Source organism: Oncorhynchus nerka, linkage group LG11 (assembly GCF_034236695.1).
Source record: "Oncorhynchus nerka isolate Pitt River linkage group LG11, Oner_Uvic_2.0, whole genome shotgun sequence".
Classification (NCBI taxonomy): domain Eukaryota; kingdom Metazoa; phylum Chordata; class Actinopteri; order Salmoniformes; family Salmonidae; genus Oncorhynchus; species Oncorhynchus nerka.
This window is the reverse complement of record NC_088406.1, coordinates 10135964-10149341: the sequence shown is the minus strand read 5'-3', so window position 1 is coordinate 10149341 and position 13378 is coordinate 10135964. Positions and strand designations below refer to the sequence as shown.

General features: G+C 43.5%; 1 protein-coding gene across 1 annotated transcript; it reads left to right on the top strand.

The window, feature by feature from the left end:
* The first annotated feature begins 5986 nt into the window (after positions 1-5986).
* LOC115117508 (P2Y purinoceptor 12-like) lies at positions 5987-11079 on the top strand. The gene is made up of 3 exons (XM_029645978.2): positions 5987-6173; positions 6532-6791; positions 6909-11079. Exons 2-3 carry the CDS (start codon positions 6540-6542, stop codon positions 7743-7745), a joined length of 1089 nt encoding a protein of 362 aa, XP_029501838.1. The 5' UTR covers positions 5987-6173; positions 6532-6539; the 3' UTR covers positions 7746-11079.
* The last annotated feature ends 2299 nt before the right edge of the window (positions 11080-13378 follow it).

Here is a 13378-nt window from a genome sequence, read left to right as displayed (position 1 = left end):
GTCAACCGCCTGTATTCAATGGCGAGAGATGTTATGCTACTAGCCTCATGCCATGAATATGCATAGCCATCTCCAGACAACTCCGATATAAAGTGTTTTCCTCAAAGTTGGCAGGATGTCACGTGTCCTACTTATATCAGTACACTCGTAACCCCTTAAGCATTATGAAACGTCGATTGTAACAAATAAACCTCACGTGCGCTAAAAATGCCATTCATGTTTTTGTTGACCAAATTCGAAACTCTCATTGACCTCCATACAAAAACTCACTTGGTGGGCGAAACAATGAAAAAAACGCCACCTGCCGGAGGAGGACAGATTTTCCGCCGAGTTTGACCCTTCCTCTCCCTCTCCGGTCAATCCCTGGCTTTCATCATCCATCGCCACCCCTCTGTTTATTGCTTCATCCATGCCTTGGAATGATTATGAGCCATAAGCTGGGCTGCTGAATCAATTAGAGAGCTGAAGTGGAGTCATGGGGGTTGGAGGAGGGGCAGATTAAGCGAGTGAAGAGTGCTCCTACAGCAGAGATTGGGGAAAGGAGAGGGGTGGAGGTTGTGAGGGTTTGAACGTGAAAAACAACAGGGTTGGTGTTGAATTCCTTTATTTCATCCTGTCTCTCCCCTCGCCAGGCTGTCTGAACAAAGCGCCATGTGTGTGTGTGTGTGTGTGTGTGTGTGTGTGTGTGTGTGTGTGTGTGTGTGTGTGTGTGTGTGTGTGTGTGTGTGTGTGTGTGTGTGTGTGTGTGTGTGTGTGTGTGCGCGTGCGTGCGTGCGTGCCCTAAAGGGGCAGGGGTCAACTAGCATGCAGACACAAACCGGGTATCCTCAGCTGTGAGAGAACACTCACATCCTCTCTCTCTCTGATCAGAGGAGAACACTCTCACTTCCTCTCTGTTTCTCTCTCTCTTCTCTTTTCTCTCTTCTCTCCTCTTTCTCCTGAAAGGCACCAGTCAGAACGGATCACCACACCTGATACCTATATATCACTGGGACATTCATGGGAAGCAGAAGAGATGGCAAATATCCATAAACACCCACACAAACGCACATACACACACACACACACACACACACACACACAAATTCACACACACACACACAAATTCACACACACACACACACACACACAAATTCACATATACACACTCACACAATCACACACACACACACACACACAAATTCACACACACACACACACCACACACACACACACACAAATTCACACACACACGCACACACACACACACACACACACACACACACACACACACACACACACACACACACACACATATACACACACACAAAATCACACACACACACACACACACACAAATTCACACACACACACAAATTCACATACACACACACCACACACACACACAGTCAACGCTGCTGTTCTATTATATACACAACATGGCCAAAAGTATGTGGACACCTGCTCGCCAAACATCTCATTCAAGAATCATGGGCATTAATATGGAGTTGGTCCCCACTTTGCTGCTATAACAGCCTCCACTCTTCTGGGAAGGCTTTCCACTAGATGTTGGAACATTGCTGCAGGGACCACACAGAAATGGTTTGTCGAGATCGGTGTGGAAGAACTTGACTGGCCTGCACAGAGCCCTGAGCTCGAACACCTTAGGGATGAATTGGAACGCAGACTTCGAGCCAGGCCTAATTGCCCAACATCAGTGCCCGACCTCACTAATGCTCTTGTGGCTAAATGGAAGCCAGTCCCCGCGGCAATTTTCCAACATCTAGTGGAAAGCCTTCCCAGAAGAGTGGAGGCTGTTATAGCAGCAATGTTCCAACATCTAGTGGGAAGCCTCCCCAGAAGAGTGGAGGTTGTTATAACAGCAAAGTGGGGACCAACTCCATATTAATGCCGATGATTCTGGAATGAGATGATTTTGGTCCGTTCCGCTTTGACATCGCTCCTCTATATGTATATATTCTTAATTCATTCCTACTTAGATTTGTGTGTAATTTGTGTAACTTGTTAGATATTACTTGTTAGATATTACTTGTTAGATATTACTTGCACTGTCGGAGCTAGAAGCACAAGCATTTCACTACACCCGCAATAACATTTACTAATCACGTGTAAGTGACCAATACAATTTGATTTGATTTGATTTGATTTGAATGTCAAGTGGTTTGAATACCTTCCGAAGACTCTGTGTGCTGCGATTTTTTTATATATTTTTTATTCCAATTCAAAATAAACCTTATACTGTATACAAACCTCAAATATATATGTTCACAAACCTTACTGCATACAAACCCTACATATAAAGGTATGTAAACCAGGGCACAACTTTCACTGGGGATGGGGGGACATGTCCACTGGGGATGGGGGACATGTCCACTGGGGATGGGGGACATGTCCACTGGGGTTGGGGGGACATGTCCACTGGGGTTGGGGGACATGTCCACTGGGGTTGGGGGGGACATGTCCACTGGGGATGGGGGGACATGTCCACTGGGGTTGGGGGGACATGTCCACTGGGGATGGGGGGACATGTCCACTGGGGTTGAGGGGGACATGTCCACTGGGGTTGGGGGGACATGTCCACTGGGGTTGGGGGGGACATGTCCACTGGGGATGGGGGGACATGTTCACTGGGGATGGGGGGACATGTTCACTGGGGATGGGGGGACATGTCCACTGGGGATGGGGGGACATGTCCACTGGGGATGGGGGGACATGTCCACTGGGGATGGGGGGACATGTCCACTGGGGTTGGGGGGGGACATGTCCACTGGGGATGGGGGACATGTCCACTGGGGATGGGGGGACATGTTCACTGGGGATGGGGGGACATATCCACTGGGGATGGGGGGACATGTCCACTGGGGATGGGGGGAACATGTCCACTGGGGATGGGGGGGACATGTTCACTGGGGATGGGGGGGACATGTCCACTGGGGATGGGGGGGACATGTCCCTCCCACATTCTGAAATTGTATTTTTGTCCCCCCCCTCCACTTTTATCATTGGAATGGGATACAAACAAGGCAATAATGTGCTTTAGGACCATGCGGACGCCTCCGAGTAGTCGGTAGGCTGTTCGCAGTGTTTATCCGACTGGATTTAGGACCACACAGACACCACAGAGTGGACTGACAGGCTGTGTGAAGGCAAAGCTTCTGGAAGGCTGGCTGGACCGGCACGGGAGAGTTGGGCAAAAGTTCAGTGTACACGTTACGCTCTTTCACCAAGTTGTGGAAGGAACAGAAACTGGCTACTCTTTAATTGACTGATGTAGCTGGCAAGGTAACTGCTGTTTAACTTAACAGAGGAAGAAAAAACGAAACTAGTGTTTATTCGCAATGCTGAACTATTATTGTAACTGACATGTAACGTTAGCTAATATTTCATCCCTTTTGGACTGAGGTGAATGAATAAGCTACACTAGTTAGTAGCTACCACAGCCAGGTCAGCTCTAGCCTCTAGTTATCTGTCAGATATGAGGTGGCTATTATTACTATCTAACAGCAGTTGTTTGTAAGGACGTGTTTTGTAGCCTTTGTTTTGTTACATTTCAGAAGTAAATAAACTTAGCAAGCTTTCACCAGTTGATGTACCATTACATTTTGTAAAGTTGTTTTTTATTTAACCTTTATTTAACTAGGCAAGTCAGATAAGAAAAATAACTAATGTTTACAATGACGGCCTACCGGTGGAACAGTTGATTAACTGCCTTGTTCAGGGGCAGAACGACAGCTCTGGGATTCAATACAGAAACCTTTCGGGTTGGGTCAGTCTGTCCTATCTGGTGTAATTCTCCTGTCTTATCTGGTGTCCTGTGTGATTTTATATATGCTCTCTATAATTCTGCACTGTGGGAGATAGGAACACAAGCATTTCGCTAAACCCGCAATAACATCTGCTAAATATGTGTATGTGACCAATACAATTTGATTTGATCTAATTCTCTCTCTCACCTGTTGCACCCTCCACAACCGCTGTTATTATTATTTAACCCTGCTGGTCATCTATGAATGTTTGAACATCTTAAAGAACAATCTGGCCTTAATGGCTTTGTGCCCTTATAATCTCCACCCGGCACAGACAGAAGAGGACTGGGCACCCCTCAGAACCTGGTTCCTCTCTAGGTTTCTTCCTATGTTCCTGCCTTTCTAGGGAGTTTTTCCTAGCCTTGCTTGCTGTTTGTGGTTTTTATGCTGGGTTTCTGTACAGGGAGACGTTTTATGACAGTAGGGGGCGTATTATTTCTATGGTCTGGGCCAATTCTATGATGTCATAGATTGAAGAGTGAAGAGAACATACAGAGTGTGAGGCCAGTGGGACAGTGATGTCACAAAGCTCCTCTTAAGTCATTGAATTGTGTCCCGAAAGGAAACCAGTCTGTCTCATTAAAGGGTCAGTTTTCCATGTGTTTTTTATTCAGAGACTGTTGGTCCGTAACGGTGCTGATAAATGCTTCAAATGGAAATAACTTGTTGAATAAACAAAACCCCAAAATGTGAAATATGATAACCAAAACCACCCATCGTATTCGGCATACTAAAACACACACACACACACACACACACACACACACACACACACACACACACACACACACACACACACACACACACACACACACACACACACACACACACACCTGCATCTGCTCAGCATGAAAACACAAATATGGTGACCTACAGTAGGCTGCACACTGTATACTGTACTATCACAGCATTGTCCATAGTAAACAAATATATTGCACTATCACAGCATTGTCCATGACTAAACAGATATATTGTACTATCACAGCATTGTCCATGACTAAACAGATATATTACACTATCACAGCATTGTCCATGACTAAACAGATATATTGTACTATCACAGTATTGTCCATGACTAAACAGATATATTGTACTATCACAGCATTGTCCATGACTAAACAGATATACTGTACTATCACAGTATTGTCCATGACTAAACAGATATACTGTACTATCACAGCATTGTCCATGACTAAACAGATATACTGTACTATCACAGCATTGTCCATGACTAAACAGATATACTGTACTATCACAGCATTGTCCATGACTAAACAGATATACTGTACTATCACAGCATTGTCCATGACTAAACAGATATACTGTACTATGACAGTATTGTCCATGACTAAACAGATATACTGTACTATGACAGTATTGTCTATGACATATGGGATTGGGCTCTGGTCAAAAGTAGCTCACTATACACTGAATATACAAAACATTAAGAACACCTGCTCTTTCCATGACACAGACTGACCAGGTGAATCTAGGTGAAAGCTATGATCTCTTATTGATGTCACTTGTTAAATCCACTTCAATCCGTGTAGATGAAGGGGAGGAGACGGGTTAAAGAAGGATTTTTAAGCCTTGAGACAATTGAGACATGTATTGTGTATGTGTCCCATTCAGAGGGTGAATGGACAAGACAAAATATTGAAGTGCCTTTGAACGGAGCATGGTAGCAGGTGCCAGGCACACAGGTTTGTGTCAAGAACTGCAATGCTGCTGGGTTGTTCACACTCAAATGTTTCCTGTGTGTCGACACAAGAATGGTCTGCCACCCAATGGACATCAAGCTAAGTTGACACTGTAGGAAGCATTGGAGTCAACTTCAGCCAGCATCCCTGTGGAACCCTTTTAATACCTTGTAGAGTCCATGCCCCGACGAATTGGCGCTGCTCTGAGGGCAAAAACAGGGGGGGTGCAACTCAACAAGTGTTCTTAATGTTTTGTCCACTCAGTGTACTGTGTATTAACACACACACATCAGCTGATGGTCAGATTGTGCAACAGGATAACATTCATGAGAGGGTGTTGTGGACTGCAGGATCCTGGGGGGGGACCAGACTGTCTTTCCTCTGAATGGCATGACCGGAAACAAAAGCAGAAGGGGGAAAGAGAGAGAGAGAGATGAGAGAACATCTCCACACATTTTGTCACTTTTCTCTAGTGTCAGATCAGATTGACAGTGATTTAAAGAGAGAGAGAAAGGGGTATTTTCATGCATTTCTCTGTCTTGAAGAGCCCAAACCCCTGCATTCCAAGTAATCTAACGAATCCAACCTGCCGAGAGAGAAGAAGTCACGGTCCTCCAGGATCCTCTATCAGGACCCGTCAGTCTCAATCTCCCCCTGGCCTACTCAGGTGGGTTCACTTAGACACATCAAACAGGCTTACACCCAAAACAAAATAGAATAAGATATTACAACTCGTGTAATTTTGATTGTTAAAAATGTTTAGCTTTGTTAATTGTTTAAAAAAAAAAACTTCCTGGCTGTACGTGGTTCCAAAGTTCGTCTGCAGTACATTTTGTGAGTGTATTCATCATCATTTTTTAATTCAATTTAGTAATGTATTCTGAATATCCAAACAAGTTGTTTTGTATGGGAGGGCAGCTATATTATCTCTAAGCCAGTCATCATTACAGTAAGTAATGGATGAAATGAGGAAGTATACAGTACTGTACAACTTTCCTTTTTTTATTTTGCTTCATACGTCACAGCCCTAGATATGGACAGCACAACAGGATTCGCCCGGACCCCTGTCAATCACAACCACACCAACAGCAGCTGTTCCCGTGACAACGTGCTGAAGACTGTGGTGTTTCCTGTTCTCTACTCCCTCCTCTTCCTGCTGGGCCTGTCCCTCAACGGCTTGGCAGTGTGGGTGTTCTTCAGCATCCCCAGCCGCTCCCACTTCATCATCTACCTCAAGAACATTGTGGTGGCCGACGTCCTCATGACCCTCACCTTCCCCTTCAAGGTGCAGTTACAATTATAATAATCATAATATTAATAAAAGTTATAATATTGATAACTATGAAAAAGTATGAAAAAACAGCAATTAAATCACTGACTTTATTAATGTATTTTGCTGTAGGTGCTGTCTGACTCCAACATGGCGTCCGTGGGTCTGCGTGTCTTCGTCTGTCGTGTCTCCTCTGTGCTCTTCTATCTCACCATGTACATCAGCATCCTTTTCTTTGGCCTCATCAGCATCGACCGCTGCAGGAAGACCCTCCAGCCCTTCAAGGGAACCAACGCGGCTCGTCTGTCCCACAGGAAACTGCTCTCTGGGGTTATCTGGTGCTCCCTGCTGGCCCTCTCCCTGCCCAACATGGTCCTGACCAGCCGCAGCCCCACCTCAGTCTACTTCAAGTGCAGTGATCTGAAGACGGCGGCTGGGCTGCATTGGCATGAGGTGGTCAACCATGTGTGCCAGGTCATCTTCTGGGGCAACCTGGTGACGGTGATAGTGTGTTATGCCCTCATCACCAAAGAGCTGTACAGTTCCTACGCCCGCGCCAACGCTTACCGTGCTGGTGGAGCCAGCAGTACTGGGACTGGTAAAGGGCAGCGCCAGCCCCAGAGAAAGACTGTGAGTTCAAACGTCTTCCTGGTGCTGGCTGTGTTCTTTGTGTGCTTCGTGCCGTTCCACTTCTCCCGCGTGCCGTACACCATGAGCCAGACCCGGGGACGCATGTTTGACTGCAACCTCAAGCTGTTCTTCTTCCAATTAAAGGAGAGTACACTCTGGCTGTCCTCCCTCAACTCCCTCCTGGACCCTCTCATCTACTTCTTCCTCTGTAAGTCCTTCAGGACCACCCTGTTCAAGACGCTCCGTCTCCCACCTGGGACCTGTAGCTGTCTCACTGGGAGAGGGCCGGACCCCAACACAGGCAGTACCCCTCTGGGAGACTCCTCTGCTTGTCTGTAGTGAACTAAAGCTCTCTTCTGAAGGACTTCCATGTATTGTGGTCTGATGAATGTTTCACAGAGTATCATACTGCCCTCTGCTGGAAGACTGACGGAAACATCAACTGTGTGTTGATTGTAGCTCTGTCTGGGCAATGGAAAGAGTAGAGTAGGAAACTCTGCACAGACCAGTGATAATTACAATAATATGCAAACCAGTCTGTAACACCAGTCTGTAACACCAGTCTGTAACATTTTGTAGAATGTCATAACCCCCTCTAAACGTCACCATAACCTCATGCCAAAGGAAATCACCTAATCACCATGTCTCTCTCATAACAGCTTAGTTCCCCATACCGGCATTCTGCTTTGACCTCGTTATTTTTTAGGCTTCAGGAACTGAAACAAGAGATACAGTGCCTTGCGAAAGTATTCGGCCCCCTTGAACTTTGCGACCTTTTGCCACATTTCAGGCTTCAAACATAAAGATATAAAACTGTATTTTTTTGTGAAGAATCAACAACAAGTGGGACACAATCATGAAGTGGAACGACATTTATTGGATATTTCAAACTTTTTTAACAATTCAAAAACGGAAAAATTGGGCGTGCAAAATTATTCAGCCCCCTTAAGTTAATACTTTGTAGCGCCACCTTTTGCTGCGATTACAGCTGTAAGTCGCTTGGGGTATGTCTCTATCAGTTTTGCACATCGAGAGACTGAAATTTTTTCCCATTCCTCCTTGCAAAACAGCTCGAGCTCAGTGAGGTTGGATGGAGAGCATTTGTGAACAGCAGTTTTCAGTTCTTTCCACAGATTCTCGATTGGATTCAGGTCTGGACTTTGACTTGGCCATTCTAACACCTGGATATGTTTATTTTTGAACCATTCCATTGTAGATTTTGCTTTATGTTTTGGATCATTGTCTTATTGGAAGACAAATCTCCGTCCCAGTCTCAGGTCTTTTGCAGACTCCATCAGGTTTTCTTCCAGAATGGTCCTGTATTTGGCTCCATCCATCTTCCCATCAATTTTAACCATCTTCCCTGTCCCTGCTGAAGAAAAGCAGGCCCAAACCATGATGCTGCCACCACCATGTTTGTCAGTGGGGATGGTGTGTTCAGGGTGATGAGCTGTGTTGCTTTTACGCCAAACATAACGTTTTGCATTGTTGCCAAAAAGTTCCATTTTGGTTTCATCTGACCAGAGCACCTTCTTCCACATGTTTGGTGTGTCTCCCAGGTGGCTTGTGGCAAACTTTAAACGGCACTTTTTATGGATATCTTTAAGAAATGGCTTTCTTCTTGCCACTCTTCCATAAAGGCCAGATTTGTGCAATATACGACTGATTGTTGTCCTATGGACAGAGTCTCCCACCTCAGCTGTAGATCTCTGCAGTTCATCCAGAGTGATCATGGGCCTCTTGGCTGCATCTCTGATCAGTCTTCTCCTTGTATGAGCTGAAAGTTTAGAGGGACGGCCAGGTCTTGGTAGATTTGCAATGGTCTGATACTCCTTCCATTTCAATATTATCGCTTGCACAGTGCTCCTTGGGATGTTTAAAGCTTGGGAAATCTTTTTGTATCCAAATCCGGCTTTAAACTTCTTCACAACAGTATCTCGGACCTGCCTGGTGTGTTCCTTGTTCTTCATGATGCTCTCTGCGCTTTTAACGGACCTCTGAGACTATCACAGTGCAGGTGCATTTATACGGAGACTTGATTACACACAGGTGGATTGTATTTATCATCATTAGTCATTTAGGTCAACATTGGATGATTCAGAGATCCTCACTGAACTTCTGGAGAGAGTTTGCTGCACTGAAAGTAAAGGGGCTGAATAATTTTGCAAGCCCAATTTTTCAGTTTTTGATTTGTTAAAAAAGTTTGAAATATCCAATAAATGTCGTTCCACTTCATGATTGTGTCCCACTTGTTGTTGATTCTTCACAAAAAAATACAGTTTTATATCTTTATGTTTGAAGCCTGAAATGTGGCAAAAGGTCGCAAAGTTCAAGGGGGCCGAAAAATTTCGCAAGGCACTGTATGTAATTATGTGTAACCATGGCACAACACGTATGCCTATAATGGACAGCAAAACGTCCTATACTACATAAACTTGTGAAACCTAAATATTTTTTCTCTCCCATTCGTTGATCCATGTCTTTAACCATTCTTCAACAAATCAATATGATACTGAGGGAAAAATCCCCTGATTTCTCTGATGCATTGAAAGCCAGATGTGCTGTATGTTTAGACAGACAGTATACAACCTTTTAACAGTTGGCCTAAGGGCAGGTGGGAGGCTGCTACTTACTGCTGTACAGTGACCACAGAGGAACCTAGAAAAACAAGCTGTGAGTGGCCGGAGGCTTTCCGTGGAAGTAGCAAGATGTGAAAACAACACCAGTAAAAACCACACTGCGAAAGACAGCTGAAAGTTAATGCGAAACAATAGTTCATGTGAAAGAAATGGTGTGTGTGCATAGTGTAAGAGCATGAGAGAGAGAAACATGGGATCAACACGTCTGATCTTTTAAATAATAATTAGTTCCAGGATAAAAAATGTTTAAAAAAACACCAACCTCCCTGTGAAAATATAACAAACATACATAACCTCCCTAACCTGCCGAATCCAGGTCACTAGTAGGAGAAATACCATCTGCATGGGCAGATGCTAACAGCAGCAGTTCCATCAGTCCCATCATATGGCTCTTGCAATGCCAGAATTGTGGGTTTGATTCCTGGGTCACCCACACACAAAATATATGCATGAATGACTGTCAGTAACTTTGGATAAAATCATCTGCTAAATTGCATGATATTGTTATATTATAAGAAGTTTGACAAACAAGGGTGGCTTTTTTTTCAGTTGTGGTCAAAAAGCCGAAGATATTGATAACTAACCCTGTGCGTGAGCTCTTATTTTACCACTTCCCCATCTTCAGGAAGTGTATTAGGTGATGTAACAAACGCAGGCCCAATACATCACAGTAACATATCTCACACGAAAGACATCGTAGTGACTTTCCCTCCATGATAAGATGGTTTTTCTCAACTTCACCGGTGAGTTTCCTTATTTATTTATAATAATACATCATAGACATTTTTTTCTTAAATAACATTGTTCGTAAATATCCCAAATCTGACAAAAGGTTGCCTTTGAACACAGAAAGAACAAGCTGTGAATTTTTTGAGAAATGTTTCTTGTGAACTTTATGAATCACAATCATTAGACTTTTATGCTTTCAATTGTATTTTGCAATAACAATAAACTATTAATTCACACAATGAAAATGAACCACATCGTGGTGTCAAATTTAGGTTTTAATTAAAAAACAAACATTAAAGGGGCAATCTGTGTTTGGTATATGTTTGGACTTTTTGAAGAAATACTTTGGGATTTTGGGTCCATGCAACTTATTATGTGACTTGTTTGCTACAACAAAGGGGTTGAATATTTGTTGACTCAAGACATTCGAGCTTTTCATTTTTAAATGATTTTTACAGTGGAGATCAAGTTTATAAAATGCCTGGCTGGGCAGATGAGACAATGGATTGCGCAGTGAGATGGAACAGATTAAATAGGCATTTCAACATCATAGATTTAGGCGGTGGTAACTTGTGGAATGGACACTGGCAGGAACGCGGTTTTAACCAATCAGCATCCATGATTAGACCCACCCATTGTATAACCTCCAATATTCTATATGGACAACTTGTTATGCTATTTTGAGTGCTATACCATTTGGTTTGAAGTGGCTTAGAAAATGTAGCCCCTACCCCTCCCATTGTTTCACTCGCAGAGATGCTGTTGGTGGGGTAAGTAAATGAAGGAAACAAAGCCATATTTTGGTCAATGACTCTCATGATAACTTTTTGAAGTGAATTGAATTGGCCTTTTCTTAATACAAATTAAGTATATTTCAAAATATTGTGTACTGCCTCTAAAACATTTTACTGTAGATTCTTGGCAGTCTTAAACATATCTACTTTGAAACGAAAGTCTACACCTCACACACATGATTATAGGCTTAACGAAAAGAAGACACCTGTACCAGGTCAGATATTGAAAATGTATTACATTTTGAGTTTGCACAGAAGACTGAAATATAACAAAACAGTTTGACATAGAAACACCAGATTTTCATCTTGTTAAATTTTTTATAACCTTGAGTAATTATGAAAAATATTAATAACATTCCACCCATGAGGGCAAAGAGGGTGCTTTTGGTCATTGGCAGCAGGAAAGGGCTACATGGCAGTCATTTTTACCACAAAAATATGACAAAATTCTGTTCAAAACTCAAAACTGTACAAAACTACATTTCATTTGATAGAATATGCAAATTAATCCATAAGTGTCTATTGACACTTGTGCGTCAATCTAAGTAATGTAACATTTAAATTTTAAAAACTAGGATAGGTTACTGTTTGTACTGTAAAATAGTGTAACAGAACTACAATAAACACAACGAGAAACTGTAATAGAGATGAGATGTGAGTTTCCATGGGAAACTAAGATAGTTACTCTTTGTACTGTCAAATAGTGTAACAGAAACTATTGTCACCCAGCAACTTTGTGAAAAAACACCCGTGTAATATCACTAAGGTCAGTCTAGCATAGACTGGCCACCTCATGACGGTTCCACCCGAAGACCAGGTCGTTGAAGGGTTCTACTCCAGACTCCAGTCGGAACCTGATCACGGTACAGCCTGTGTTTATCTATACCCAATACTGGAGAATGAGGCCAACAGTGTAATATACTGTGTCTATAGTATACACTGCACACTACTGTATTATAGTGTAGCATGGGACCCACAGTACCAGCCTTTGTCTCATACACTATCTGAAGGACAGGAGACATGAATGGCTGTAGCTTTTCAATGTGGAAGAATAATTCAGCCAACAATGTAATATACTGTGTCCTATAGTAAACACTGTGCAATACTGGATAATAGTAAAGATTACTGCGGACCTACAGTATCAGCCTTAGTCTCATACACTATGTGAAGGAGGAGACGTGGAGTGTGAACTGCCTGACCGTGAAGGGGCAGGGCATTCTACCTCACGTCACGTTTATGGCTTCATTTTTTGCTATATAAGACAGGGTTCAGGTTGGCAGGATATAAGGGAAAGTGTGTTTATACTGTAACTGTGCTTAATCCTGCAACGATCATCTCTCGCTAAACTAGCTACTTTGCATAGCTTGTTCACTGTGGTGCACCTCCAAACACCTGGCTTACTCTCAGTGGAACATACACAGTCTACCAATCTTGTGGGTTAGGCACGGTCCCTGAACGCGAAGGCTAGAACCGTGAGGGTTTTAGTCGACAAAACTAGCACCACAATACTGGTAGAACAAACTGAGTATCGCCCAGGTTGGTGCGCTGTCACAACTAAGACAAACCCTCAGCGCTGCAATACTGATAGAACAAACTGAGTATCGCCCAGGTTGGTACACTGTCACAAGCAATAAAAACAAGGAAAGAACCCAAAGGAGATGGCACAAGCCAAAACCGAATGGAGGGACAGCAGAGCACCCTGATGGAGAGGCTAACTGCTCCAAGCTATTGAATAGCAGCCGGTACACTTCTGATAGAGTCTTCTGATAGAGAGGCTAACTAGCTAGCTGCTCCAAGCTATTGAAGAGCA

Bases quoted from the DNA above. Each gene is read 5' to 3' on its own strand.
- LOC115117508 (XM_029645978.2), top strand. From the start codon at position 6,540: ATGGACAGCACAACAGGATTCGCCCGGACCCCTGTCAATCACAACCAC. The intron at 6,792-6,908 runs GTGCAGTTACAA...ATTTTGCTGTAG, and splicing joins CCCTCACCTTCCCCTTCAAG to GTGCTGTCTGACTCCAACAT.